We start from the raw sequence: 26334 nt of genomic DNA on the forward strand, positions 1-26334 counted from the left end.
AAGGTGTAAAATTGATCTAGTCCCGATTGATATACCTGGGATATTATGCTTTAGGATACCTAGGTAGGTTTTATGAATAATCGAGACTACCGACGATAGTGCCGAATGAAAATGGACGACAAAATCAAAAGGGGAGGCATTTAAGAACTGACAAAAAATTGACTACAGTACGACCAAAAAGAGTAGAAATTAAAAAGTGGCAACATCGTAGTGCCATCCCGTTTTCTCACACATATTGATTTGAAGGGGATGACACTACAATGTTGCCACTTTTTAATTTTTTTTTTTATACAACGTCGGCGGCAAACAAGTATACGGTCCGCCTGATGTAAAGCGGTCACCGTAACCTATGGACGCCTGCAACTCAAACAGTGTCACATGCGCGTTGCCACCCCATTAGAAACTTGTACACTCCCTTTTGTACTCTTTTTGGTCAGACTGCCTGTAATGAACCAAAGAGCATTGAATCACTACGTTTTATTAATGAACTACGTGTAATGAACTAGTAAGGCTCCAATTTCTATCAACGTGTAACGAAACAAATCCAACAAAATTAATATTGATCCTTACCTTCAATAATTAAACGTCACGTCACATTGACATCTAATCATTAATGCTAAACTTATATTTTAGAAAGCTATTTCCTGTTCATAATTATTTCTTTCCTATAGTTAATATTTAGTAGTAAGATGTTTTACGTGGACACTCAACGGACTACCACGCGGCGGGACAGCTCACTCATAACGACCGCCAGATCACCAGATCGAGACTCCTTACTGTCCATCCGTGGCCAATCCAGCGCTCACTTCGGTAGCGACCAGGGTACTCTTGCTGCAGTCGTTCGCCCAAGGGGCTCCGTACAAAGGGAACTGGTTACTTCCCTCTTTGAATCGAATCTTAAATACATTGTGGACTCTTGGGAAATTATTGAACCGGAAAAACCTAGCTCGGATATAGAAAAGACGGGTAGTGAAGCTACGCTTTTTCCGGCTAAAAAGAAGGGAAAAGAACCACCAGGTAAACCTCCTTTGTGTATTGATAGGTATGTGTACCAACTCGTAAATACGAGGATTTATGATAGGTTCCTTAAATTATACGTCTGATATACATATAATATACTAACTGTGAGACATAGACATTTATGATTCAAAATCACCATTTATAGGTAAATTCTAGTAGCCAGCTTAAGACATCAAATGAAAATTTTGTATGATATTAATTTGCACTCTAGTGAATAAAATGCGATTTTAGTATCCGTTTTCGAAGAATCAAGAGCCTTTACCAGTTGGTGTGGTGAAAATGTATTTTATTTACATACCTACACAACACTTTCTTTATTTCCAGCAAAAGTGGACAGTAAAAGTGTAAAGTCTAAAATGGTCAGGTCAAAGTCGGGATCGCTTCCGGTACAGTATTCAAAGCATTTCAGATACTTATTTTATGTCAAATCATAGAAATACCTATTCTTGATGCTACCTATAAGCTAGATGCGATGCTAAAGACGATAGGCTATCGTCATAATTACTTCAAAAATCATTTGGTGTGGCTTAGTGTGAACTCTAACCTTTCCGAAAACAGTAAAAAGTGTAGTGAACGAAAACTTGACAAAAAATCATTTTAGCGGATAGTGAATTTCTGTCCCACTCTGCTCGGTTTCCCTGTTCGTAGGCGCTCTTCGCTACATACCCATTTTCCCATGTTATCGGCTACGCTCGTATAGCGCGTAGCTGGCACTGACTATGTCAATATAAATTGTGCGTGTCTCTTTGACATGCTCCTATACAAAATGGGCACCGAAATGTACTATGTCAATATAATCAACTTGTGCGTGTACTCATGCGATATACATACTTAAATAGATAAATACATACAAAACACAGAAAACCTATACAAAATAAATGAGGGATTCGAACCAGGGACCGCGGCTCACCAGGGTCAACCGATGTCGTCAAACAATACTAAATATAGATGTTATAAACACACGCTTCAGATGGAATTGATGACATACGTTCCGTGGTGGTCAGGGCCGGATGAGCGTGCTATCATACACTTCAATAACGGAAACCTGTACGAAGGCAACATTTCTATGAAGTGCATGAATGGAGAAGGGCGGTTTCAGTGGGCCGATGGAACGGTGTACTTAGTAAGTAAATAGATATAGGATATTATTAAAATATCAGGTCGTCTAGCCAAGAGTACTTAGGTACAATCGTTACGCTCCGTAGCGAACCAATCGAAACGATCTCTGTCGAAAGACAAAACTTCGATACGATACGAAAAAGAGTCAACGATTGTACACTTTAGCTGTAGTTATGGGCCAGTTGGAAGTTGGTCGGGTACTTGTCATGAAACCAGGCCCCGTAGCCGAATGGCATTTCTCCGACGCGAAACGAAAACGAAACGCCGCGAAAGGTAGTTTGGCTCTGTCGCGCCAATACACACGAGCGAAAGAGGTAGATATCTACGAGCGTTTCGTTTCGTGAGCGTTTGTGCCATTCGGCTACGTACCCAGTTTTCACAAATGCGTAGCGTGCTACGCCGTAGCGCTACGAAATGACTCCTACTATAAAACAAAAAATCTAATTTCTTGAAAAAAAAATAAGTCTGCTTAGGGCATTGGTCCCACCAAAAGTGAGTAAACTATGAGCTATTGGCTATAAAAACGAACAAAAGACAGTTGCTCCCGTGTAAATAAAAGAGAGAGCGAGCGATTTGTTGTTTGTTGCTCATAGCTCGGCTACGAACCTAACTCGCCCGCACTATCATCGCGTTTCTTTTATTTAAACGGAAGCGACTGTCTTTTGTTCGTTTTTATAGTCGATAGCTCATAGTTTACTCGCTCTGGGTAGGACCAGTGTCTTCTACAGCTTCATTGTTTTTAGGGGCAATTCAAAAACAACGAAATGGTTGGTAAAGGGATGATACAGTGGAAGAACGATACGTGGTACGAAGGCGAGTTTGCTTGTAACCTGAGGCACGGTCGTGGGCTGTACGTCGACTCCCGCGCACAGGGGTCGTATGTCGGAGGCTGGCACCTCGGGACCAAGCACGGCGTTGGCGCCTTGCACTACCCGGGCCACAGCACTAACTCGTACGACGGGGAGTGGGTTCATGTAAGTGTTCAGGGCGATACGATAATGACTAAGTATGATGAGTTTGCGTGTATGCTACGCTTTAGTTTTGGATTTTATGTGTACTCCCGTACTACATCTTGGCTGGCACCTGAGTATCAATCACGACATCGCCATCGGCGCCCTATACTACCCACGTCGCTATAACTCGCTAAGTCAGTAGGATGTAGTAAATATGGTAGTATAGGTGAAAAACTTAAGAAAGTCACCTGTTGTATGTGTGAGTGACGTGTTCGAATAGAGAACATATATTTAAAATTAGTAACACAAACAAAACAAACGCCTATTCGAACACGTCACTCACACATATAACAGGTGACTTTCTTAAGTTTTTCACCTATAGTATGTGTAAGTAGTAATATCTGCGAAGTTGGTAGTGGGTGAAATTTGCAACGAAGCAAGACGAGAATATGAACTTTCGCGGGACGACATCGTCATATTAATTCCTTCATGCCTTTATACATCTCTGCCTGCGTCACACACCCCCAGTTATATATAAATAGCGCATATGCTGGAGCCGGTTCTGATTTAACAATTAGTTACGGTTTTGGGTATCACTAGTGCCTCGTGCTCATTGGTTCATGGGAAATTTAATGAATGTTGCCTCCATCCAAATACGATATCGGATACTTTAATTAGAATCGGCCTAATCTGTGGCATTGAACGTAAAGTACTTAAGTTTTAAATACCTTGTCCTTGTGTATAATTAAAAAGCAATGTATTTTCCAATCAGAATGTAAGACATGGAGCTGGATCACGCGAGTACTGTCATGATAGTGGCTACAAAGGAGATTGGGACGCTTACATGAGAGAGGGGCAAGGTTTGATGATATGGCCGAACCATGACGTAAGTTGATCACAGACTGCAGTGTCATATCGTCACTACTTTGAAAAAATCTCGTATCTCACGCTGCTCCTCAAAGTTAAAACGCAGTAAGTCTATATGCATTCCATACATACTTACTACAATTTTCTTTTCATTGACAGACGAAGATACAAGTTTTTTTAAAAGTAGTGACGATATTGGGTATATCAATGTGAAACATTTTCACATACCTAAGTACTTACTTATACTACATTGGCATCACTTAGATAAGTTTTTGCGATTGTATTTTACAGTTCTACAGTGGCGGTTGGAAAAACAACGTTATAAGTGGTTACGGTATTTACATCTGGAACTTGTACTCAAATAACTCGATGTCCATGCCGTCGATTAACCTCTACCGTGGCGAATGGCACAAGGGCAAACGCCATGGCTACGGGGTCCTGAATTTCGGCTATGGTTTGGGTTCGCATTACAAAGGCGAGTTCAAAGATAACTTAAAGCATGGTTATGGAAAATTAGTCACCAATACTGGTCAGATCTTTCGACATAAAGCGTTGTTCCAGGATGATAATCTCGGGCCCCACGAGTCAGAGAATGAGTGTGATGAGCACTGTTACGCTCAATCACTTCGGAGTCCTCATCCGAAACCACCTCAAGTCCAGAAAACAATTGAATTTAACATATGTGACTCCAGCCTAAGTCTAATCTATCATATTCATCAGGCTCTTAAGCATATTGATCGAGAAGCTGAAATAAGAGCTCATATCATCCATAACTTCATAGAGAACAACAAATATCTCAATTTCAATACTGGTAAACACAAAGATGAAACTCCAGAAGAAAACTTTAATATTGACGATTTGATAACTTTTGAGGAAACGTCTCTTCGCAAAGCTCTAAGATGTTATGAAACAGAATTGAGGAAAATATACTTACAATATGCAAAGATATGTAACACGGAAGAGATTACTTTCACTCCTAATCTTATCCGCTTGTATCTTTGGCAGCTGTACTTTGATTGCAAGATCCACGAAAAAGGCTTAACGCTAGTCCAAATAGATGATATATTCTTCAGTAATCCTGAATGGATTGCTCGATCGCCGCACAATCCTTTCGAAAAAATACACTATTGGCAATTTCAGCATGGCCTCGTAACCGTTGCGAGCAAGTTGTATGCTAAAACAACATTTCCGGGACCGAAACCAGATACGATCTTAGCCAGCGCGTTTAGAACATTCATGGATAAAGATGTCTTGCCCGGTTCAGTTAGTCATAAAGGTATGTATCGACTTCAGGATGTGGAATCTTGAGCGTTGCGAGGGAGGGTTTCTAGACACGTAATAGGTTAATCAATGTTTACCATTGAGTGAAACACAAACAAAAGCAGGGTTACAATTTGACGTTAATAACTCTTGGCATCGTAAATCTCAAACGTATGAACTGATTTTGAGCTGGTTTTTTTTTATACCTTGTGCATCGTGAGAAAATATTAAGGACTACAGACGCTGAATGCAGTGTAGGTAATACCGCTTTTCGCACTCTATTGACTTGACATAACTAAGTCACCATCATCCTCCTTGCGTTATCCCGGCGTTTGCCACAGCTCATGGGAGCCCAGGGTCCGCTTTGACAACTAATCCCAAGATTTGGTGTAGGCACTAGTTTTACAAAAGCGCCTGCCTTCCAATCCGAATTCCGAAGGGTAGGTAACTAACTAGGCCTTATTGGGATTAGTCGGGTTTCCTCACGCCATAACTAACTATAAGGACAAATTATGATTGGTGTATCTCACAGGTCACCTAGTAAACGGCCCCGGAGTGTACGTGCCCCTGAAGGCCCTGTACTCGCTGTACCGCAGCCTCGGCGAGCCGCACACGATCCGCAGGTTCCTGTGCGCGGCGCTCCGCCCCCACCACGACCTGGAGCGCCCGCAGCCGCCGCTGCTCGAGCCGCCCGATGAATACCTCCCGATTGGACGGAACGGATACGTCTTTGAAGATGATATGATATTCACACTTGGTACGTCATTTTATGTCAATGAAATATAATTTACAATGTTTAGTTCAAGGGCGGATCCAGCTTTGTAGGGTTCTGACCTCCTGGCAGGCAAGCATGGTCGCGCAATAAATGATAAAACATCAGCCCGCCCCTATCTCACTTACGAATAGTGCGAAAAGGACGGCCTGACGTAAATCATTGTAAATCACTGGTCACGTGGTGAAATTCTAGGCACAGCCCCCAGGAGAGGAGGGGGCATAAAGGTTATGATTATGACTTGACTTTTAGGTTTTTGTATGTACCTATACAGAAAGAAGGGTTACCAGTGAACTTGAATTTTATTTGCAGAAGGAGACAATCTAAAACAATGTCCGGTTGAAGATGCAGATGGCGAACCACCGCTAAAACTTTTTAATTTTGGCAATTTGTCTTGCAAAATGATTATAAAGATATTTGGAAGAATATTTCCTAATGTTTTTGGAAATAATAACGTATTGAATGTAGACATTGAAATAACGTTTTACGAATTTTTTGAAGCCTTCATCAGTTGTGCTGAGGAGAGTGTTAGAATGAAAGAAGAACAGTTTAAAGAAGCGGCCGTGCAAACTACCTACATACCGTTAGAAAAGGTTACCTAATTTAAAACAATAGGAGAACACTTTTGTTAAATGTAATTAGTGTAATTACGTTGCAAGTGATGGATTAAAAGTATTTTCCCCTCACTAGCTCGGAAACACGTGTTTTGTCCTTTAATACAAGCGGGTAAAAACGCATTTTATCCACTAGTGGGTAAAGTAATTTGACCTTGAATAAAATCAAATTAACTGCTTTCAAATTTATAAAAGTAGGTGAATCCAGTAATAAAGATGATTTACCACCTGTGGAACTACTGGAAGCAGTGATAATGCATTTTTTGCATTGTAGTTTCCTCGCTATAGTGAGGGGAAAAGTTTTGTGTTACACTCAGGTGCAAATGTATTTTACTTCTCGTGTGTTAAAAAACTCGCAAGTTCAGGATTCTATTCTCGAACCACTCGCTTCGCTCGTGGTTCAACTATAGAATCCTTTCACTTGCTCGTTTTTCAATTCCACACTCGGCGTTAAAATACAACTTTGCCCCCTTGTATAACAAATAACTATAAAACATTGCACTCATGAAGTGTTTTAATTGCACTAAACATAGGTATAGGTAAGGTACCCATAACAGACCTCAAACCTCAACATGTAATTATTAGATACGTGCTTACTCCGTATCCTACTTTATCACTTATCACTGTGTGTGCTAGTACCTACTAGTTACATAGTGTGCCGTTCCCGGGAAAAGATAGACTTAGGATACTTAGAATATATAGAGATAGATTAAGAAATACACAAAAGTACCTACTTCGTTGAGTGATATTACAGCAAGCTACTTGTATAGGAGTACTGTCATCAACACAACTGTGAAGCCTGTGAATACAAAGTTGGGCACGCGTTGGGCTCCAGGGATCCTTTAGAAAGACAAAAGATCGGCCTGAGTGGAGGGCACTGCAACGTACAGCGACTTTTGGTGGTCACGACCCCCAGTCATGAGGTTTCGACGAAAAAGAAGAGAAGAAGAATACAAAGTGTCAAAAATATGTATACAGTATTTTATTGCCGGTACATTAAGGTGTGTATACATATACATATTTTTGGCACTTTGTCTGTATTCACAGCTGTGTTGTTGACTGTACCTAAGTGCATGCTAGTGCGCAAGGGCCAAACTTTATCATTATCGAGCAATGTGCTCAAAGGTTAAAGCTATGCGACTTAATTTTTTAAAGTCATCAAACGTACAAGTTACCTCCTTTCCTTTAACATATTTTTTATGTTGACGTTAGCTTACATCAGTTATTTGACATTACTACCGAATTTATTGACAGTCGCTACATAAATCACGAATTCCGCGATTTTTTTTACTAGATACAATTACTATCCGATAATAAAATTGTGATAATGACGAAGTGGAGTAAACATGCTACTGAAAAGAAGCCCGAACAGATTTTGTTCTCTAAGAACATATATCAGCCGCCTCGAGTCAAAGTAGCTCACTGGGACTTCGCCTTGGATGCCGAGAAAAAGGACAACTACGTGTACCGTGATCAGCTGAGCAACCATTTGAGTACTTACAACCGATGGGGTACGCAGGATATTGGGACTGGGATGACGGAAACGAGACACATGCTCGCTCAAGTTTTTACTAAAGAAGACCCCATCTATCCATTTAAACCGCTGGTTAATTTCACGTCATATCCTTGCACAGAGTAAGTTAGAATAAGTACCGAAATGTACGTGCCTACATTGTAGAGATTCTATGATTCCCTTATACTTAAGGATAAAGTCCGTTACATTCTCCTTAAAATTTAGCAAAATCAAACAAGTATTTTAGGTAGGTACCTAAATACTTACCTATGGGTAACTCATTCACAAAAGATTAATTTTATATCAGTAAGTAGTTATATGTAGGTCTGGCGATATTATATCCAGAAAACAAACTAAACCTGAATTATAAAGTTATTGTTGACATTCCATATCGCAGCACTCCAAGCAGGAATAGACTGATGAAGAAAGCTAACCTGGCGCAGCTGCCGCCGGATTTCGGCGTGATGGACTACATGACGACAAACCAAGATGATTATAGGAACCCGTTCCCGTGCGTACTCAGACCGGTGAGTCACTTTACTCACTTTCCCGTTCGTTGAATAACACAATAGCTAACAAATAGTTAGCAACTAAGAACGAAGACCAAGTGCATGTCGTAGACAGCCTTTAGTCGCTTAGGTGTACAGTCACCGGCAGAAATAAAAGTGATGATTTCTGTACCTTGTCGCTTTCAATCGTTCGACAATTTCGTATGACATTTGAAACAAAACGTTAATGTGACAAGGTATAGAAACCATCACATATTTATGCCGGTGACTGTACCTACTTACCTAGGTTATGGGCCCTGTTCATGATTTGGGGCTTTTGTTTTTTTTTATTTAAGTATGATTTAAGTTAAGCTTTTAAACACTTACGCTACCAAGAACCCGCCTGGTAGGGCGGGTTGTCGTCCTACAACCGGACGGTTATAGATAACGTCCGGTTTCTACCGTAGTGCACCATTTTTTGTCTGGTAGTGAATTGGTGAATAATTGGACATACCTACACCATTTATTAATTGCGGTCATTTTTAAGTCGAGAAATTTCTACCGTAATCGTATTTTGTAGAATGGGTTCAAATGTTGTTTCAGTTGACAATGCCCACGGCTCCATGGTTGCTGAACCGAGTGATCCGCTCGGACCTGACGCACAACCACGGCACCGCGCCGCCGCGCGGCAACTACCAGTGTCTCGACACACACACCCCCATCGGCCATATCCGCCAGCTAAGACTCTTCCGGTACCAGTCCTTTGACCCGGCCACTTGCGTCCGAAGCTTCCCAACTCTTACAAAGAGTTTAGATACAAATAACAACACAAATGCTTAATTCAAACCACTTTATGTCAAAGAAATAATAGAACATGCATAATGAAATTAAACACAACAAAAAAAAACTTAAATCCAACAAAGTATTAACTTAACATAATGTGGGTACGTATTTGTCTGTAATATTTTTTAACAGTGCTGTAAATCAACAAAACATTGCTATGGCTAGGCTTACATATTTAATTTTATATAATATAATTTGTTTTGAGTCTATTTTAGGAATGCCACATTAACTATTTATATCGTTAGGAGCTTTATTGACAAATTAATAAATGTAGAAATCAAGTAATGCAATTAAAGTAAATAATTTGTTTCATTTTAACATAATAAGGCCACTGCAAGTATTTTTATGTAAATTATGTGCAGGTATTATCAATACACCCTGTTACATTATTTGAACTCGATGTAATATGATCTGTGGTAATGGAGTTAAATATTCATATGCAACATAAAGTAACATTGATGACTTTGAAATATCAGGCCTTAAACTTTAATTAATATCTAGAAATGTAAAAATATAAAATGAAATAAGTTAAACTTAAAAAATCATACAAAACATCTTTATCTTTAGTGAGTACGCTTTCTCTTAAAACTCTTTCCTTTCTTAGACTTAAATTTACGTTTATTTGAGGTACGATTACTACTAGTCCCTGTTATTTCTTCTGCCAACATGCCAACTGTTGTCAACTTTTTCCTGCGGTTTTTCTCAGCTTTAGAAACTGGAAGTCTGGTGAGGTAATTTTCTTCATATTCAATGCGTTCCTGTTCTTGTTTAGATATAGTGTGCTTCACAAGATTCCCTGTAGTGACTTCCAGTGGTGCTTCTGAATACTCTTCTCGCAATTCACTCATAACTCTGGAATTAAGGAACTGTTTCTTTGATCTCTCTTTATTTTTCTTCTCATTATCAGCCCTAGATGTGCTTTCTTCAAAATGTACAGCTGCCAGTTTAGGAGGGACATATATATTAGACTTACTAGAATCCTTCTTAGCTTCATCATCTTCTAAGGCATCACTAGAATCATCCTCCTCATCATCAATCTTACTAACTAAATTAGCAGGATTTGCTCTAAATGACTGAGGGTCTTCTTCAGTGGTGGAGCCCACTGCTGCAGTTTTGACAAGCTTATCAATTTGGTATTTTAATTTAGAGTCTACAGGACGAATCTTTTCAAGCACAGTTCTGATCTCAATGAGCCTATCAATAGAAGGATCTGAGTCAATCTTTTCACCCGAGCATTTTCTTAACACAATATATGTCAAGTTGATCAGGTAGCTGAGAAGCATTTGGTACTTCATTTCTAAAAAACTTAACCCTTTGTCAGTAGTGATCTCCCCAGTCTTCACACGAAGTAGCATGTTGTCCACAAGTTGTGAGACCTGTTGTACATTCATGTTCATTTCTTTTAATAAGTTGACAGCCTGTGGCAGATCAGGCTGCTCCGTCTCTTCTGCTGCCTGAAATAATATTGTGGTTAAATAATCAGGGAAACAATAAAATTAGTAGTGAAATTTACTAAACAATAGCTACGATTTATCGTTTCAAATATTACCTAAGTTCTTAAGTAGGTAATAATAATAAGTGATTTTCTTAAACGTCAAGGATACATATGCAGCGGCCAATTTATTATTCCCATATCATTCATGCTCACCTGAACCATGTTGCTGTTGCTGCGGGATTGAATAACCTCTTCTTTACGAAGACTTAAAAAAATGTTTAAATACTTATTGCATCTGATACACACATTTAGTCAGGTAGATACTGAATCTGTTTTGATTTACAAAATGATTATATTTGAATATTATAATAAAATATAACAAATGAAAATGTGAAACCGACGCGCACCTTTTTGTTTGTTAATTGTTTATGGATTTATATTTTTTTAGTTTTGTTTGACTGCGATCCGAAAGGAGGTGAACAGATTTTCTTGTCTATGGAAAGAAGATGGAAATGGGTTTGTTTATATGAAATCTAAATCAAAGGCTATAGTAGAATTGACAACGTTTCAAAATTTTCAATGTCCCTAAATCGAAAACCATTTCGAGGTATACGCTTGTAGATCACATAAATAATTTTTTTAATTTTTTTTTCCGCATTTTTAGTATAAAAAATCTTAAAAATAGTTTAAAGGGGAAGTGACGTCAAATAGCTGATTTAGAGCTGCACCTATATCAAAAAAATCTTCCAGTTGGGATGTCACTTGAGTTTGACAGTGAAACTTATCACAGTTCGTAGCAAAGATATTTATAAAATCATGGCTTAGTCTATGATTCGTAGTCATTCACTAGTGGTTGACAGTGACACTTGACAGTCAGATATACCGGACTGTTTAAGCTGACTGTTAAAACTTTTTTTTAGGAATGATTTTGTCGTTTTCTTAGGTGTATGAAACAACACATGTGACGTCACGAAGCTGTGTCTTGACGTTTGTAACTTACGCTCTTTCTGCTCGAAGCAGTAATAAAAAGGGAATTTCTCATTAAAATAGCAGTTTTTGGAAAAATAAAAAAATACGTGTATCTTTTAGTATTGAGTTCTTTCAAACCAAACAATAAAAAGTAGTACTCAAAAATATGAAATGTTGTCAATTGATTTCGTCTTTATATCAAAATACTCAAATAAACAAAACATACTAGTACATTTTATAATAAAAGTTGTTTAACAAAATGTCACCATAGTTTGTCTTTCTTTTTACATTCTTCTTACGCTGTCTGTCTGTGCCGTCTGTGGTACTTTAGTTTGACGTTTGACTGCGACTGCGGTATGTATGCGGAATGTCATTGTTACTCCATGTATTTTATCAATAAATATTTAGAAAAATGTGTAAATTCATTATAGTAAGTACTTGTTCCAATTAGTAGGATAATTATTTGCGTTAAAGTTGACATGCTTATTGGTGCGGTTTTATTTTTAGGTACATTCCCTGGCGATTTTAATCGGCCTCATTCCCTTTAGTAATGGATTTTACGTTCCGGGAGTAGCACCAGTAGAATTCAAAAAAGGCCAAAGAATTGAAGTAAAAGCTGTTAAAATGACCAGCATTCACACCCAGTTACCCTATGAATATTATTCGCTGCCATTGTGTTTGCCAAAGAATGGCACCTTCGTTTATAAATCTGAAAACTTGGGCGAGGTATTAAGAGGAGACCGTATAGTAAATACACCATATGAAGTCCATATGGCAGAAACTATCAAGTGTAGACTGTTGTGCCATCAGAAGAATAATCCTATAAATTGGAGTGTCGAGGAGTCAGAAAAGGTTGCAAGTCGAATTGAACATGAATATTTTGTTCATTTGTAAGATTACTATTTTTCTATTCTTTACCAATGATTTTCCAGCATGAGGAAGCTATTAACTAAACTTATATTCATGTTTATTTTCAAGGTTAGTTGATAATTTACCAGTGGCCACCAAAGTGCTGAACAGGGATACATCAGAGAGGAACATTGAACAGGGCTATAGACTTGGTTTCATGTCCAAAGGAAAAGCATATATTAACAATCATTTGAAACTGCTCTTGAAATATCACAAACACAGTCAGTAAGTAATATGTACCTGTAAATATTACCTTTGTGACATCTGAATAGTAACTGATAGATTAGTCAATATGAATCTTTTGCATTTTTTTCAGGGATTCTTATAGAGTTGTGGGTTTTGAAGTGGAAACAGTATCGGTGGACAAAGATGAATATACTTTTTTGGATGATTCTTGCCAATTCCCTTCAGACCCAAAGCCCCAGCTGGTAAATGAGGACACTGGCACCAAGTTATACTTCACATACTCTGTGGAATGGGGGGAATCTGACATAAGCTGGGCTTCTAGATGGGATATTTATTTGGGCATGAAGGATGTACAGATACATTGGTTTTCAATTGTTAACTCTATTGTTGTCCTGTTCTTCTTATCAGGTACTTTGGCTTTTAAGCTTAACTTCATGGTAATGCACTTTAGGATCTTAAATTTATTAAGAATTACCTAAAAGCAGCATTATTTTACAGGCATTTTGACTATGATTATGGTAAGAACACTAAGAAGAGATATTGCCCGTTATAACTCGGATGAAAGCATTGATGACATGATGGAGGAGACGGGCTGGAAGTTAGTGCATGGTGATGTCTTCCGACCACCACCCAAGAGGATGCTTTTTGCAGCTGTTATTGGCAGTGGCATTCAAGTGTTCTTAATGGCACTAATTACTATCTGTAAGTTTACCATTTAAATTCCATTGATTTAGCATCAATAAATAAAATATTGATATGGTATACAAACAAGTTTTATGGATTTTAGCAAACTTTCATTCATTTTGCTAAACTTCAAATTATATGTATGGCCTGTATTGTATGTCAGAATCAGGACGACCAACATGGAAATTTTATTTTGTCATATTTGTATCTGTTATTTAAACTAACGTATCTTATCCTGAATTCAAACAACCCTTATTTTTTTTATTTGTTTAATGCACAGGCAGGGGTGATTCTAAGTTAAGAGGTACTTTCGACGGCACTGACAAAAAAATATATTTTTTCAGGATAATACTTCATAATAACATATTTATTTTATAAAACTAAATGTTTTCTACCTGGGCACTCAAAATTATTACAGAAATTCATGTAAATTAGTCACAATCAGCTCTAATGTAGGAAAAATGTCTCTCCCCTGGCCTGTCCCCCAACCGAATTTATTTGTCAACAAGTAATTATGACTTTGTTAAAATTCACTTATTATTTTAATAGCCTTAATTTTACAAACATAAATAACTAAGGAACAGTATTTTATGAGTGGAATTTCTTATATTACTGTATAAATACAGTAAAACATAATTGTTGTTGTTGTTGTTGTTCATAATTGTTGTTAAAACAACAATTATGAACTCCAAACTTTGTCCTACGTGTTTCGTGTCTCGTCCCCTGGCTTTTTAGTTTTCGTTCAAAAGTCGGTTTAATTTGTTAATCTGTGGAGGTTCTGTCGTCTAATACACAGGGTGTTATGTGAAGTTACCGTCAAGAGGCGCGTAAGGCAACTATGCATCCGTTTTGTTGATTATTTCGGCCACGGCACTCGCTGGGTACAGAAATGTTGAGTGAATGCAGTCTTTCCTCTGGTCACTTTTATTTCACAATCATTTGTTTAAATACTAATATATATAACAATATCCACTGTAAATGTTGAATATATTGTTACGTTTATTTATGAATTGCGTACGAGAAACACTTTTACAGCTATTTTTGATTTTCATCGAAAATGTATCTCCCCTGGCGTATCAAAAAAGCCAGGGGAGATACTTTTGTACTAGTTTTGATTATTTTTATTTCCGTTTACGATAGAAGGTTTTCTTTCCAGAAAAACGCAACTATTAAGAAAAAAAGAGGGCACATTCACATTCAACTTCATATGTAATTTTCGTGAAGCTGTTTAATAAAAAGGTTTAATACTGATATTAAAAGGATAGGCTTTTGTTTACTTGTTGCCTATTGATTGTACATTAAAATTAGGGATGTACCGACTAGTCGCCGACTAATCGGGAAAGCCGACTATCCGGCCACATTTGTAGTCGGCGATTAGTCGGCGACTAGTCGGCAAAAAGGGCCGATTAGTCGGCACTTCATTAGTGATAGAAAAACAGTACAAAATTAAATTACCAGCTGAAAATTATGGTTGTATTATGTAGCTATTAGTAATTCCTTTTTTTGTCAAAACAATAAATATCTGTTATCACCACAGAAATAAATTTCCTACCTAGGAATCGACTTCATAGGCAGGATCACTACTCTACCCACTAAGCCAAGCCGGTTGTTAAAAATGGAAAATGTATATAAATATTGTCATGAACCTTTGAACATCTGTAAAAAATCATGAAAAGCGCGAACGAAGGACCAAAAATGACATTCAAAATGTGAATTTATCGAAAATTATGTTCTGGCCGACTAGCCGACTAGTCGGCCGACTAATCGGCCACCCAAGCGCCGACTAGTCGGTAGTCGGCCTAGTCGGCCAAATCAATAGTCGGTACATCCCTAATTAAAATTATTTTTGTTTTAATGGATAATATGGAGAAGTGAAAAATAAGTCAACTCATTAAGGAATTATCACTTTTCTTGCTGTAAAAATGTTATGAAATGTAAAGTCTGAGTATAAATAATCAATAATTATAATAAAAACAATAAATAGAGTTATTTCTTAAAAAATAAAACTAAATTTTTCATACAACTGTCTCTTCCCTGGTCACAAAGTATCCTCCCCTGTGCAACAGTATCTCCCCTGGACTGAGTATTTCCCCTGGTCGCTGATAAAACACGATAAAACGATGACGACGCTACTTCTATTATATAATGCATATGTAAGGTCAAATTTTGATGTGGAGCGTAAATGATAACTACTTCGTATGGAGTATACGTTTAATGTGTCTTAAATAACAAGTACATGCCAATATATACTAAGCTATGCACATGTGTGGGTAAGGTGTGGTACACACACTACACCTTCCCCCTCAGAGAAAAAAAATATTGTCCTATACTATGAGGAATATTTTTTTTTAAATATCAAAAAAAAAAAGAATTACACAAATTAAAAAAAAAGTAAGGAAAGGTATCTTTTGTAAGCAAAATCTCTCAGGAAATGTATATCTTATACAAAATTAAATCATTTTTTTTTACACATATAGGTATTAGGCATACAGTAAAAATACTTTGAAGTTCAAAGAAAGAATATTTGACGAATAAAAAAAAAATTTAAAGAGATACTTATACAATAGGTAAATGAAAATTATAAGTTTTACTTATAAAATTTGTCTAAAATAAACACAAATTTCCATTATACGCTAAGGGCACCATACAATAGTTATTACCATGGGTGGGTACCCATGTATTTTTATAAAGGTTATACAACTTATACACTTAGTTATCTATGCTTGCTTTGATGACGAATCATTTAATAAACAATTATACATATTTGTATAAAAATAACCAGAATACAAAATGTAAAACATCAAAGACTTAACACAAAACTTAAAACTACACTAAGTAAATAAAAAAAAATCCACAGTGAAATAAGTATCCGTCGATACAATTCAAATCCAAATAGATAGTTCGTACAGTACGAGTATGAACTCCCAATCTAGGGTACCTTGGGTGAACATCATATTTATCTCATTATTTACTTGCAAGTCTTACTTTCATTCATAGACGTCTTAACTTTATTTTTATCATAATAATAACACTGTATTTACTTGTGCATCTAAAGCGTGCTTCTCTTTTTTTATGGCAAGGGTACACAACGCATTTACTTACCTGGCCGGCCGACCTTACTATATATTTATTTATTTATTTGCTCAGGATACAAGGATATTTATTTTTAAGCGCGCACACATACAATATATTTACTCTCACAGGCAGTTCTTTTAACACGTCCTTTCATAATAACCTTCCATGTGTCCAAGGAGTCTTCACGATTGGTACTCGACCGAATCATGATCAGATCTCCAAGGATTCCCTAGCCTGCCTTGTATCCTGGCATACCCTTGCTATACCTATCGCTCAAGGCCCCTCTTGGGCAGCCGAAGAGACAATAGGCATATAATTATTTCTATTCAGTTACATTCATTAAAAAACTTTCAAATACCAACCACAATTAAACCAACACCATAAAACTTCAACAAATAAGAATTTCAACAACCCTTGGTTGATCAGACCAGTCGTTCTTTGAAAAACTTACCTGCTTCAATTTACTCGACTTCCAAAATCTCGCACACATACCTAATTTAAAAAAACAAACCATTCTTTTCTATTCCACCCTTTACATTAATAAAACCTCTAGCCATAACTCCGTCGCAAAATAAAACAAAACTTGAACACTCCTATACCTAAATAACAAAAACATTTCATATACCAACAAATTCCATATCCATTTTACACCAATTTAAAAATAATCCAACTTTTTATCTCTTATTAGATCTCACACATTGTTACACATTTTCCACACATTGTTAAATCCGTAAAACATATTATAGTCAATTCTGAGAAAAAAAATCTGAAACATTCAAGTACATTATTATTTCTTAACAATCTAGTTCTAAATACTAATGTTCAGTTTAATATGGTCAAAAGTTGGTAAGATTATAATTATATGCAATTGCCAAGTTAAATACGATAAATTTGAAGTAATCTAAATTATTGCACAATACATTAATAATGCATTATGTTGAAACTGAAATTCGAGACGTAATAACAGAAGCTACATACCGATCCCTTATATGTGAACACGTGTCGCGGATGACGCGGCCCACCTGTACGCTATGACGAATGTTGTATCCAAGTGCACGAAATCATTTGTTAAGTTTACCAATTTGAATTACTGAATGCAAAGTAGAGATCGAATGATGTAATATTAAAACGTGCCGTACTTTTAACCATATTACTATTTCGTCATCAAGCAGCATTTAATTAGATTCCACATAATATTTAATTTGCATATGCATTGTATTCCTACATCGCAATATTATTAAACTTAATTTCCGTAAATAATAGCAATTGCTAATATTACGTAAACAGACACAATTTTGAAACTTAATTTTTATTACCTACTCAAAAACCGAAATTTAAAATAGTTATCTAATGAAAATAATACATATAACGCGCTTCATATTTATTTTAAACATAAGAAGAAACTTTCAATCAACTGCTTATACTTATTAACTAAAACCATATAACTACCTAGTTTAGATTACGACCATTCCATGACCGTTGTGTGGCGGGACCAGGACTTCGTGTCCAGTCTCCTCGTCGTCGCGTCCAACGTCGGCAAGGCCACGCCCGGGGTCCGTGACGCGAACAATCTCCCAGCTGCAACGTCCAACTTACAACTTGCCAATTTCGTTTATTCGAAAAAAAAAAAAAGATTTATTTTCAAAATCTCCTGATACATGAGTCTATTTAGTAGATATTAGAAATGTAACTTAGTCCACACTGCACATATTCTTTTTTATTTGCAATAAGCACCAATCCGTAACTTTCGATTTAGTCTCTGTAATCTTTTCACTTTCACTATATGATACTCATATATTTGATATATTAGTCCCGTAACACCAATCCGTAAGTTCTATTTATTCTCTTGAAACTTTTCACTGTCACTATAAATATATAATAGTCCTTTTCATTCACTTAGAGTTCCAAATATTTATTTACGAAAGTTCACGGTCAGTAATACTGGCTGGCGCAGCGCGCCGCCAGTGCAGCTCGAGGCCGCACTGGCAGGATCGCCATGTGATGTGGAGCGTAAATGATAACTACTTCGTATGGAGTATACGTTTAATGTGTCTTAAATAACAAGTACATGCCAATATATACTAAGCTATGCACATGTGTGGGTAAGGTGTGGTACACACACTACAGCATCTACAGTCTGGAGTCCTCATTTTTCAGTACACATTAATTCATTAGAAAGAATTCAAAAAAAATTTCTTCAACGTATGAAGTATAAGTTTCAGTCCTTTAAACCCGAGAATTTTGAGTCCCTTGAAGTGCGAAGAGAAAAACGTGATGTAATTTTCTTGTTTAAATTATTGAATAATTTAACTGACTCAGAAGAACTATTAAGCAAAGTCTCATTTAAATGTCCCACGTATCGCACACGTTCCACCGCTTTATTATCTGTCCCATTCAGTCGCAAAAAGTATGTCAACAACAAATATCTATCAAGAGCCTGCAATACATACAATAAGAAGTTTTCGAAAATTGATTTGTTCCAGCATAATTATAATAGATTTGTTTCTGCCATTAAACAAAATTAAAAAAAAATTAAATAAAATAAAAGAAAAAGAAAATAATAATATTAACAAATTGAGTTAAATTTATGTTGCAATTGTTAAGTTGTTTTGTGTTAAATTGTAGATTTGTATATTCATATTCATTTCCAAATTCTAAATTTGTGATTTGTGATTGATTGAATACTTTACTTTACTTTAATCATGCATGTAAAACTATTTATTCCTGCTTGTTGAAGTCAACTTTTTATTTTTATTTTACTTGTATTATTTTTCGGAGCAAAGAATTCTGTAATAGCTATAAGTGGAAACTGTTTTGGCTCATGAGTTAACTATGTTTGTTTACCTTAACACTTTCGCTACCAAGAACCCGACTGTCGGGCACACCGCTCGTAGAAGCGTAGCCGATTACATGGGTTTCCCCGTATGTAGCGAAAATGTCGTAGCGCCGCGTAGAGCCCGGTTTCGAAAGTGTTAATGTATTATTATGTGCTGTATGTTTCCCAAATAAAAAATAAATAAAAAAAAAAAACAAATAAATTGACTGGTCCTCTTTGTAAACACTTCAAATTGGCAGTTTTAACTAATACAAATAAACAAATAGGTAAAAAACAACAAAAAAGTTCGCGCCGTCTCTCCATACAACGTATTACCTCTTAACTTAGAATCACCCGCACCTTAAAGCTGATGTGTGCACATCAATGTCCTGATGCACTTGTGTTTTGTCCATTCAATAAATATTTATCGAGTCTGTTTTTAAAAGTGTTCACTGTAGGTGCACTGATTACGGTTTCGTACAAACTGTTCCACACTCTCACTACGCAGTTAGACAAGAGGTGACGTCAACAATCTATTTATAATTTTCAGTTGTGGCCATGCTGGGCATGCTTTCACCAGCCAGCAGAGGTGCACTGATGACCGCTGCCATCTTCCTGTATGTGTTCATGGGCCTCATAGCTGGATACTACTCTGCCCGCCTCTACAGCACCATGAAAGGCAAACAATGGAAGCAAGCTGCTTTTCTGACAGCCACACTTTACCCTGCCATTGTCTTTGGCACCTGTTTCTTTTTAAATTTCTTCATAATGGGCAAACACTCCAGTGGTGCAGTACCATTCTCCACAATGATGGCTTTGTTGTGTCTCTGGTTCTGCATATCACTGCCATTGGTCTATTTAGGATATTATTTTGGATGTCATCAGAATCAAGCATTCCAACATCCTGTGAGGACCAATTTCATTCCAAGAAAGGTGCCAGAACAAGTCTGGTATATGAATGTTTTTGTGTGGTAAGTTGCTTAACATATATTTTTTTCAATTATAACAATACAAACTCATAAAACATCAAGAACAATTTGATTACATATTTTGAAAGAAAGAAAAGTTCTTGATCATGTTAAATTACAATTACTCTGCATAGAAAACATGTTTTTATTCATGTTTCGAGATCTGGTAGTATTTATTTGTGTTTATCACTAATATTTCTTCCTCTGTTATGGAAGTTTTCTATGTATTTATTCATTAAAATATAAACACTGTTTGCCTAGTACCCATAGCAAAAGTTTTGCATAGTTTATGGCTACTGGCTGGTCAATTTATGATCTGTGGATTAATTACGCATCTTTCTATTTTCAGTATACTGATGGCTGGCATTCTTCCATTTGGGGCTGTGTTTATAGAACTATTCTTCATCTTCAATGCATTATGGGAGAACCAATTTTATTACCTGTTTGGATTTTTGTTCTTAGTCTTTTGCATTTTGGTGGTGTCCGTCTCACAGATCTCAATAGTTATGGTCTACTTCCAATTATGTGGCGAGGTAAATATAATAATTAGTTATTTGTTTTACAAGGGGGTAAAGTAGTTGTCTAACCGCACGTGCCAATATTGGTACCCGAGCAAGCGAAAGATTCTAATATTCTAACTAGAGATGGGTCGAATATGGATTTTGCCGAATACGAATATTCGGCCGAACATTCGGTTCAGCTCTTACCGAACCGAACATTCGGCCGAATATTCGGTTGCGCCATATTTAGAAAGCGGATGTTAAGATTAAAACCATTAAATGATTGATAATGGTTACATATGTTACTACAACTACATATGTTCTTATGATTTAGTGGATTTAACTAAAACTTAGTTAAAACAACTCTGAACTCTTCTCAACTCTTCAACTACGGTTTTTTCAACTTTGTGTTTATATTTTGACGCATAGGCAATTATCTCAAATATCTCTTTTTAGTAGTTCCTTAGAAAGCCACTAAAATAGGGAGCTTATTATCCAATGGAATACGTAAGATCTTCATTAGTTATTTACTTTGTTTATTCGGTAAATATTCGGCAATGCAACCGAGTTATTCGGCCGAATACGAACATTGAAAAACTTGCCGAATATGCCGAATACCGAATATTTACCGAATATTCGGCCCATCTCTAATTCTAACAGTTCAAAAAAATAAAATATTTTTTACTATTTAAAAAAGCATTATTTTTTCTGTTCCATTTTGTTTGTGAATTAGCAATATTTTGGTCCATAAATAATTCTAAAAAATCCTGTGAAAGAACTCCATAAATAATTCTGGAACTAGAATGTTTAATATTTCATGTGAAATAAATTAATAGCTAACCCTACATATGAATAATCGCGGATCCTGCTTGCCATACACATTGACGGCCAGTCTGGCTCAGTCGGTAGTGACCCTGCCTGCTAAGCCGCGGTCCTGGGTTCGATTCCCGGTAAGGGCATTTATTTGTGCGATGAGCACAGATATTTGTTCCTGAGTCATGGATGTTTTCTATGTATATAAGTATGGTATATATTATATCGTCTCATACCACCCATAGTAAAAGCTTTGCTTAGTTTGGGGCTAAGTTGATCTGTGTAAGGTGTCCTCAATATTTATTTATTTATTGACCAGACTCCATCCCTGGGTACAACGCTGGATTCGCCTTTCATATGATGTACAGATGTAGTGCGAAAAGGGTCCTTCGTATTTTTCCGGAAACGTTCGTATTTGCCCTGCTAGTTCAATGTCAGTACATCTTGTACTGAGACTGGCAGAAATAGCATGACACGTTCGTACGTTTTCGTAACAATACGAAGGCAATTCTTTTCGCACTAATTCAGTAAATCGTAAATTATTATATCTAGATTTTATAGCTTTATTTCTTATGTGAATTTATTTGCTATGTATGTGTTCTCAATTTGAAAATATAAATTGGGAGTAACTAATCAATGTCACATGTTTCAGGATTATCACTGGTGGTGGAAAAGTTTTATTGTTTCCGGAGGCTCTGCAGTCTATATCTTGATTTATTCAATATTTTACTTCTTAACCAAACTGGAAATTACAGAATTTATACCTACTCTCCTTTATATTGGCTACACAGGTAAACATAAAAAGTTAAATATAAAGCACAGTCAAAATAAAAGTCTTACCACATTACCTACCCAATGTAGAAAAATTACTTGTTTACGTTTACTTAAATACCTAAAAGTATAGAGTATAGGCCCATAACCTAATAAAACAAATATTCCTTTAGGACTGTTTTTATTGAAGTCTTGTAAAACATTTAGCTATTTTCATTATAATTTGAAATGTTCATGTCATATTATAAGATTTTTAAGTCAAATAGCTCACCCTTTCTGAACTCTGGTTATGGCAGTGCTTTGAGTGACCTATCTTACAGTTAAATCGACGTGGTTCATGGATTTGCTGTTTCAGCGTCGATATACATATAGTACCTACCTACTTACGTAGAGATCTCTTTAAGCGACTGTAATCGTGTGACTGTCTTGAACTGACCTTGAATCCGTTATCTATTTATCTCCATCCACACTGCTCTCGTGATAGGCCGATAGTACACTATCATATGTTTATCATCAGAGATGTTAAAAAATAGGTAGTGCAACGTATTTAAATACAAAATACAAATACTTTGGTTTTTTATCTATTTCAAATAAAAATACAAAATAGTTTCACAAAAAGGTATTTGAAATACAAAATCCAAAATAGGTATTTTCAAAATATCTTTATTCAAATAAAATACTTTTTTGACATACGGTAAAACTATTATTCTAAAGATGTGTTTAAAACACAGAATCACCAGAGAGCCCAGAAACCTGGACGGGTAGCATGGTCACGCGATAGACGATAAAATATCAGGCCGTCCCTATCGCACTATTAGTAAGTGCGATAGGAACGGCCAGATGTTTTATCATTTATCGCGCGACCATAATTGCCTGCCTGGCTCTATAAAATTAACACGTTAAAAAGTGAAGCCAAAAACCTTATTTATTATAGGTACCACTATGTATGGCAGCACTGAAAATAAGTGTGTAAAACATTAAATTAAGCGCATCCGAACTTAGGCAGACAAAGAAAAAAATAGAATACGCCCTCGGTACCATATACCTTACGTTAAAAAGTGACAAAAAGCATTTTGTATTTTGAAGTGGTAGAAAATGCAAAATACTTGTACTAAAAAAGTATTTCGAATAAAATACAAAATAGTTTTCGATAAAAGTATTTAAAATACCAAATACAAAATAGGTATTTTGTATTTTGTATTTCTATTTGAAATGCTTTTATTTCAAATAGTTAACATCTCTGTTTAGGCGTCATCCATATATTACGTCACAGTGTAAGGGGGGGGAGGGGTCATACTAAATGTGACAATCCCTGTTAAAGGGATACAAAAAAGCGTGACATAGGGGGGGGGGAGGGGGGTCCAAAAACCTGAAATTTGGTGTGACGTAATATGTGGATGATCCCTTATCATAGAAATATTATCATAGGTATGTATGCCTCCCTTTTTCTCCAACGTGAAGAAAAAGGACGGCATGTTGCCTATGATCATATTTCTATGATAAACATATGATAGTGGACTATCGGCCTTACTGACATATCATTTATTGTTTTTTTTTATGTTTCAGGGCTAATGGTGTTGACGTTTTGGCTTCTGACTGGCACTATTGGATTTTTCGCTGCTTATACATTTATTAGGAAAATTTACGCAGCAGTAAAGATTGATTAGATATAAGAATTAAATATATATTGTGGTAATGAACTTTATGTGTGTACAATTTTTATTTGTATTGTAATTTATAAATTAATTTAATTGTTGTGTTGATCTGATTGACAAAGAACAAGTGTTTTGAATGAGTTGTGTAAATATATAAGTTCTCAGTATATTATGTGCATTTAGAAATTACGTTTTTTAATAAAAAATAATTTACAATATGTATCTTATTTATGTTGTTTTTCATAATGCGATACTGTAGGTCTCTGCAACGTCAGCGTGCAGTTTCTATTCAAGTCGCAGTTGGGTTGCAGTCCGTCAATGACGGCCTTAATAGGTATTTGTACCTTGAGAATGGTTCGCTACCTTTACCTACCTTTACCTTAATTTACCATACCAGAACTATGATAGGGATAAAGAGATATCGCTACTAAACTAGGCTATGGAACCCCACAATAAACGTGGTGTGTTCTGATACTACTAGTTAAAGTTTGCAGGTATGTAAATTAAAAACAATTAATCGATTTGTATATTACATGATGATGAAATACATGCAATCATAATTTAAGTTCTCGTTGTAAAATAAGTTCTGATCTAAAAAGATCATAATTATTTTTTTTATTCAATTTTAAGATGTTTCATTCGCACATATGTAGGTTTTTGAACGTATTCGTATAGGTGCTGTAACTTTTACGTCAATGTCAAAATAAATAAGAATGACCGGTGCAGTAGTACGGAATGTCATTTTGGTGATAAATATTATTTTATAACGTAGTATTTTAAGATTCCAAAATTTTATGTACAAAATGGAAACCAAAGTAGCGGTAGTCACCGGTGGAAATAGAGGCCTCGGGTTCGAGATCGTCAAGGGATTATGTGCTAAATTCGACGGTGCTGTGTACCTTACAGCTAGAGACGAAGAGAGAGGAAGACAAGCCGTTAAAAAGCTCGAAGAACTTGGCCTGAATGCTTTATTTCATGTTTTGGACGTTACTAGTGAAGCGAGTGTTCAAGAGTTCGCCACATACGTTTCCACACATCACGCGGGCATAGATGTTCTTGTAAACAACGCGGGTATTCTTGATTTTGATAAGTCTGTTTCATCCTATGAAGATGCAAAGAAACTCATAGATACGAACTTCTTTAGTTTATTAACTATATCGAGACTGTTATATCCTCATTTAAAGAACAATGCTCGGATAATTAACATCAGCAGCGACTGGGGCTTGCTTTCCAATATACGAAAACAGGTTTGGTTAGACACTTTAGTCAAGGATGATCTTACGGTTGAAGAGATTTTACAATTCGTTAATGATTTCTTACAAGCTGCAAAGAATGGTAAAAGCTCATTTGTTGCATTTGCGGGTCCTTATGGAGATTACAAAGTGTCTAAAGTGGCCATGTCAGCTTTAACCTTTGTTCAGCAGAGACAATTTAACGAGAAAGGCAAGGACATAGCCATAAATTGTGTGCACCCTGGGTTCGTCAAGACTGATATGACAAAAGGAATGGGAGACTTCACCCCAGAGCGAGGAGCCCGCGCACCACTGTACCTGGCATTGGAGGCTCCCCCCACCCAGAAAGGCACGTTTGTGTGGCACGACTGCCACCAAGTCAACTGGGATGATTAAGGATCAAATGGTTACATGATTGTTAGTTGCAACCATGAAAATCCTGTGATAATAGTGTCACATACACTTTAAACAAGTACCTACTATAAATATAAAGAGTTTCCTTTTTTATGTTATGTTTTTATTTATTCCTTGTACAAACGTTTTTACAGTTTGGATGTTATGCTAAATTGTAATTTTATTTGAGTAATAAATGGAAGGTGAAATGGAAAATAGCAGTTTAAGATTGTTTAGCATTTCCATGAAACAGATTATTGGAATAAAATGTAGCATATTAGCTGATAAAAAGGTCAATGCTTGCTTATCTGTTATACAAAGTCTGATAAATGTGTACTTCTTGTTGGTGTGCTATAAATGGAGATATCATTAATAATTTAAATAGGCATACCTTTAATATTAATTCATTATCAAATGCAGCAAGCAATACATTATTATGTAGGTAGTAAAAAAACTGCCTAATAAAATGCTATGGTTTAA

At 36.3% G+C, this 26334-nt stretch overlaps 5 protein-coding genes across 5 annotated transcripts; 4 read left to right on the top strand and 1 right to left on the bottom strand.

The window, feature by feature from the left end:
* The first annotated feature begins 689 nt into the window (after positions 1 to 689).
* Positions 690 to 6600, top strand: LOC125227569 (radial spoke head 10 homolog B-like). The gene is made up of 8 exons (XM_048131910.1): positions 690 to 1017; positions 1345 to 1406; positions 1991 to 2143; positions 2883 to 3113; positions 3865 to 3978; positions 4251 to 5235; positions 5752 to 5976; positions 6304 to 6600. The coding sequence occupies exons 1-8, from the start codon at positions 690 to 692 to the stop codon at positions 6591 to 6593; spliced, it is 2388 nt and encodes a 795-aa protein (XP_047987867.1). The 3' UTR covers positions 6594 to 6600.
* Positions 6601 to 7797: 1197 nt separating this feature from the next.
* Positions 7798 to 9457, top strand: LOC125227162. Its single transcript, XM_048131388.1, has 3 exons — positions 7798 to 8240; positions 8516 to 8645; positions 9210 to 9457. The coding sequence occupies exons 1-3, from the start codon at positions 7933 to 7935 to the stop codon at positions 9444 to 9446; spliced, it is 675 nt and encodes a 224-aa protein (XP_047987345.1). The 5' UTR covers positions 7798 to 7932; the 3' UTR covers positions 9447 to 9457.
* A 21-nt stretch (positions 9458 to 9478) lies between these two features.
* On the bottom strand, positions 9479 to 11314 carry LOC125227161 (neuroguidin). The gene is made up of 2 exons (XM_048131387.1): positions 11098 to 11314; positions 9479 to 10903 (listed from the first exon to the last, which is right to left on the bottom strand). The coding sequence occupies exons 1-2, from the start codon at positions 11104 to 11106 to the stop codon at positions 10013 to 10015; spliced, it is 900 nt and encodes a 299-aa protein (XP_047987344.1). The 5' UTR covers positions 11107 to 11314; the 3' UTR covers positions 9479 to 10012.
* An 848-nt stretch (positions 11315 to 12162) lies between these two features.
* On the top strand, positions 12163 to 24445 carry LOC125227331 (transmembrane 9 superfamily member 4). The gene is made up of 9 exons (XM_048131622.1): positions 12163 to 12283; positions 12361 to 12743; positions 12832 to 12987; positions 13079 to 13356; positions 13447 to 13650; positions 20073 to 20493; positions 20840 to 21023; positions 22456 to 22594; positions 24141 to 24445. Exons 1-9 carry the CDS (start codon positions 12266 to 12268, stop codon positions 24239 to 24241), a joined length of 1884 nt encoding a protein of 627 aa, XP_047987579.1. The 5' UTR covers positions 12163 to 12265; the 3' UTR covers positions 24242 to 24445.
* A 494-nt stretch (positions 24446 to 24939) lies between these two features.
* Positions 24940 to 25968, top strand: LOC125227279 (carbonyl reductase [NADPH] 3-like). The gene has a single exon (XM_048131541.1). The coding sequence runs from the start codon at positions 25024 to 25026 to the stop codon at positions 25855 to 25857; it is 834 nt and encodes a 277-aa protein (XP_047987498.1). The 5' UTR covers positions 24940 to 25023; the 3' UTR covers positions 25858 to 25968.
* The last annotated feature ends 366 nt before the right edge of the window (positions 25969 to 26334 follow it).

This window comes from Leguminivora glycinivorella, chromosome 6 (genome assembly GCF_023078275.1).
Source record: "Leguminivora glycinivorella isolate SPB_JAAS2020 chromosome 6, LegGlyc_1.1, whole genome shotgun sequence".
Lineage (NCBI taxonomy): Eukaryota > Metazoa > Arthropoda > Insecta > Lepidoptera > Tortricidae > Leguminivora > Leguminivora glycinivorella.

What these genes read in the sequence shown, in the direction of transcription:
- LOC125227569 (XM_048131910.1), top strand. Translation starts at nt 690, where the DNA reads ATGTTTTACGTGGACACTCAACGGACTACCACGCGGCGGGACAGCTCA. An exon ending in CCGATGGAACGGTGTACTTA is followed by an intron (nt 2,144 to 2,882) that starts GTAAGTAAATAG and finishes CATTGTTTTTAG; the next exon opens with GGGCAATTCAAAAACAACGA. An exon ending in CGGTTCAGTTAGTCATAAAG is followed by an intron (nt 5,236 to 5,751) that starts GTATGTATCGAC and finishes TGTATCTCACAG; the next exon opens with GTCACCTAGTAAACGGCCCC.
- LOC125227162 (XM_048131388.1), top strand. Translation starts at nt 7,933, where the DNA reads ATGACGAAGTGGAGTAAACATGCTACTGAAAAGAAGCCCGAACAGATT. An exon ending in ACGTCATATCCTTGCACAGA is followed by an intron (nt 8,241 to 8,515) that starts GTAAGTTAGAAT and finishes TCCATATCGCAG; the next exon opens with CACTCCAAGCAGGAATAGAC. An exon ending in TCCCGTGCGTACTCAGACCG is followed by an intron (nt 8,646 to 9,209) that starts GTGAGTCACTTT and finishes ATGTTGTTTCAG; the next exon opens with TTGACAATGCCCACGGCTCC.
- LOC125227331 (XM_048131622.1), top strand. An exon ending in AATGGCACTAATTACTATCT is followed by an intron (nt 13,651 to 20,072) that starts GTAAGTTTACCA and finishes TATAATTTTCAG; the next exon opens with TTGTGGCCATGCTGGGCATG. An exon ending in CCTTTATATTGGCTACACAG is followed by an intron (nt 22,595 to 24,140) that starts GTAAACATAAAA and finishes TTTATGTTTCAG; the next exon opens with GGCTAATGGTGTTGACGTTT.
- LOC125227279 (XM_048131541.1), top strand. Translation starts at nt 25,024, where the DNA reads ATGTACAAAATGGAAACCAAAGTAGCGGTAGTCACCGGTGGAAATAGA.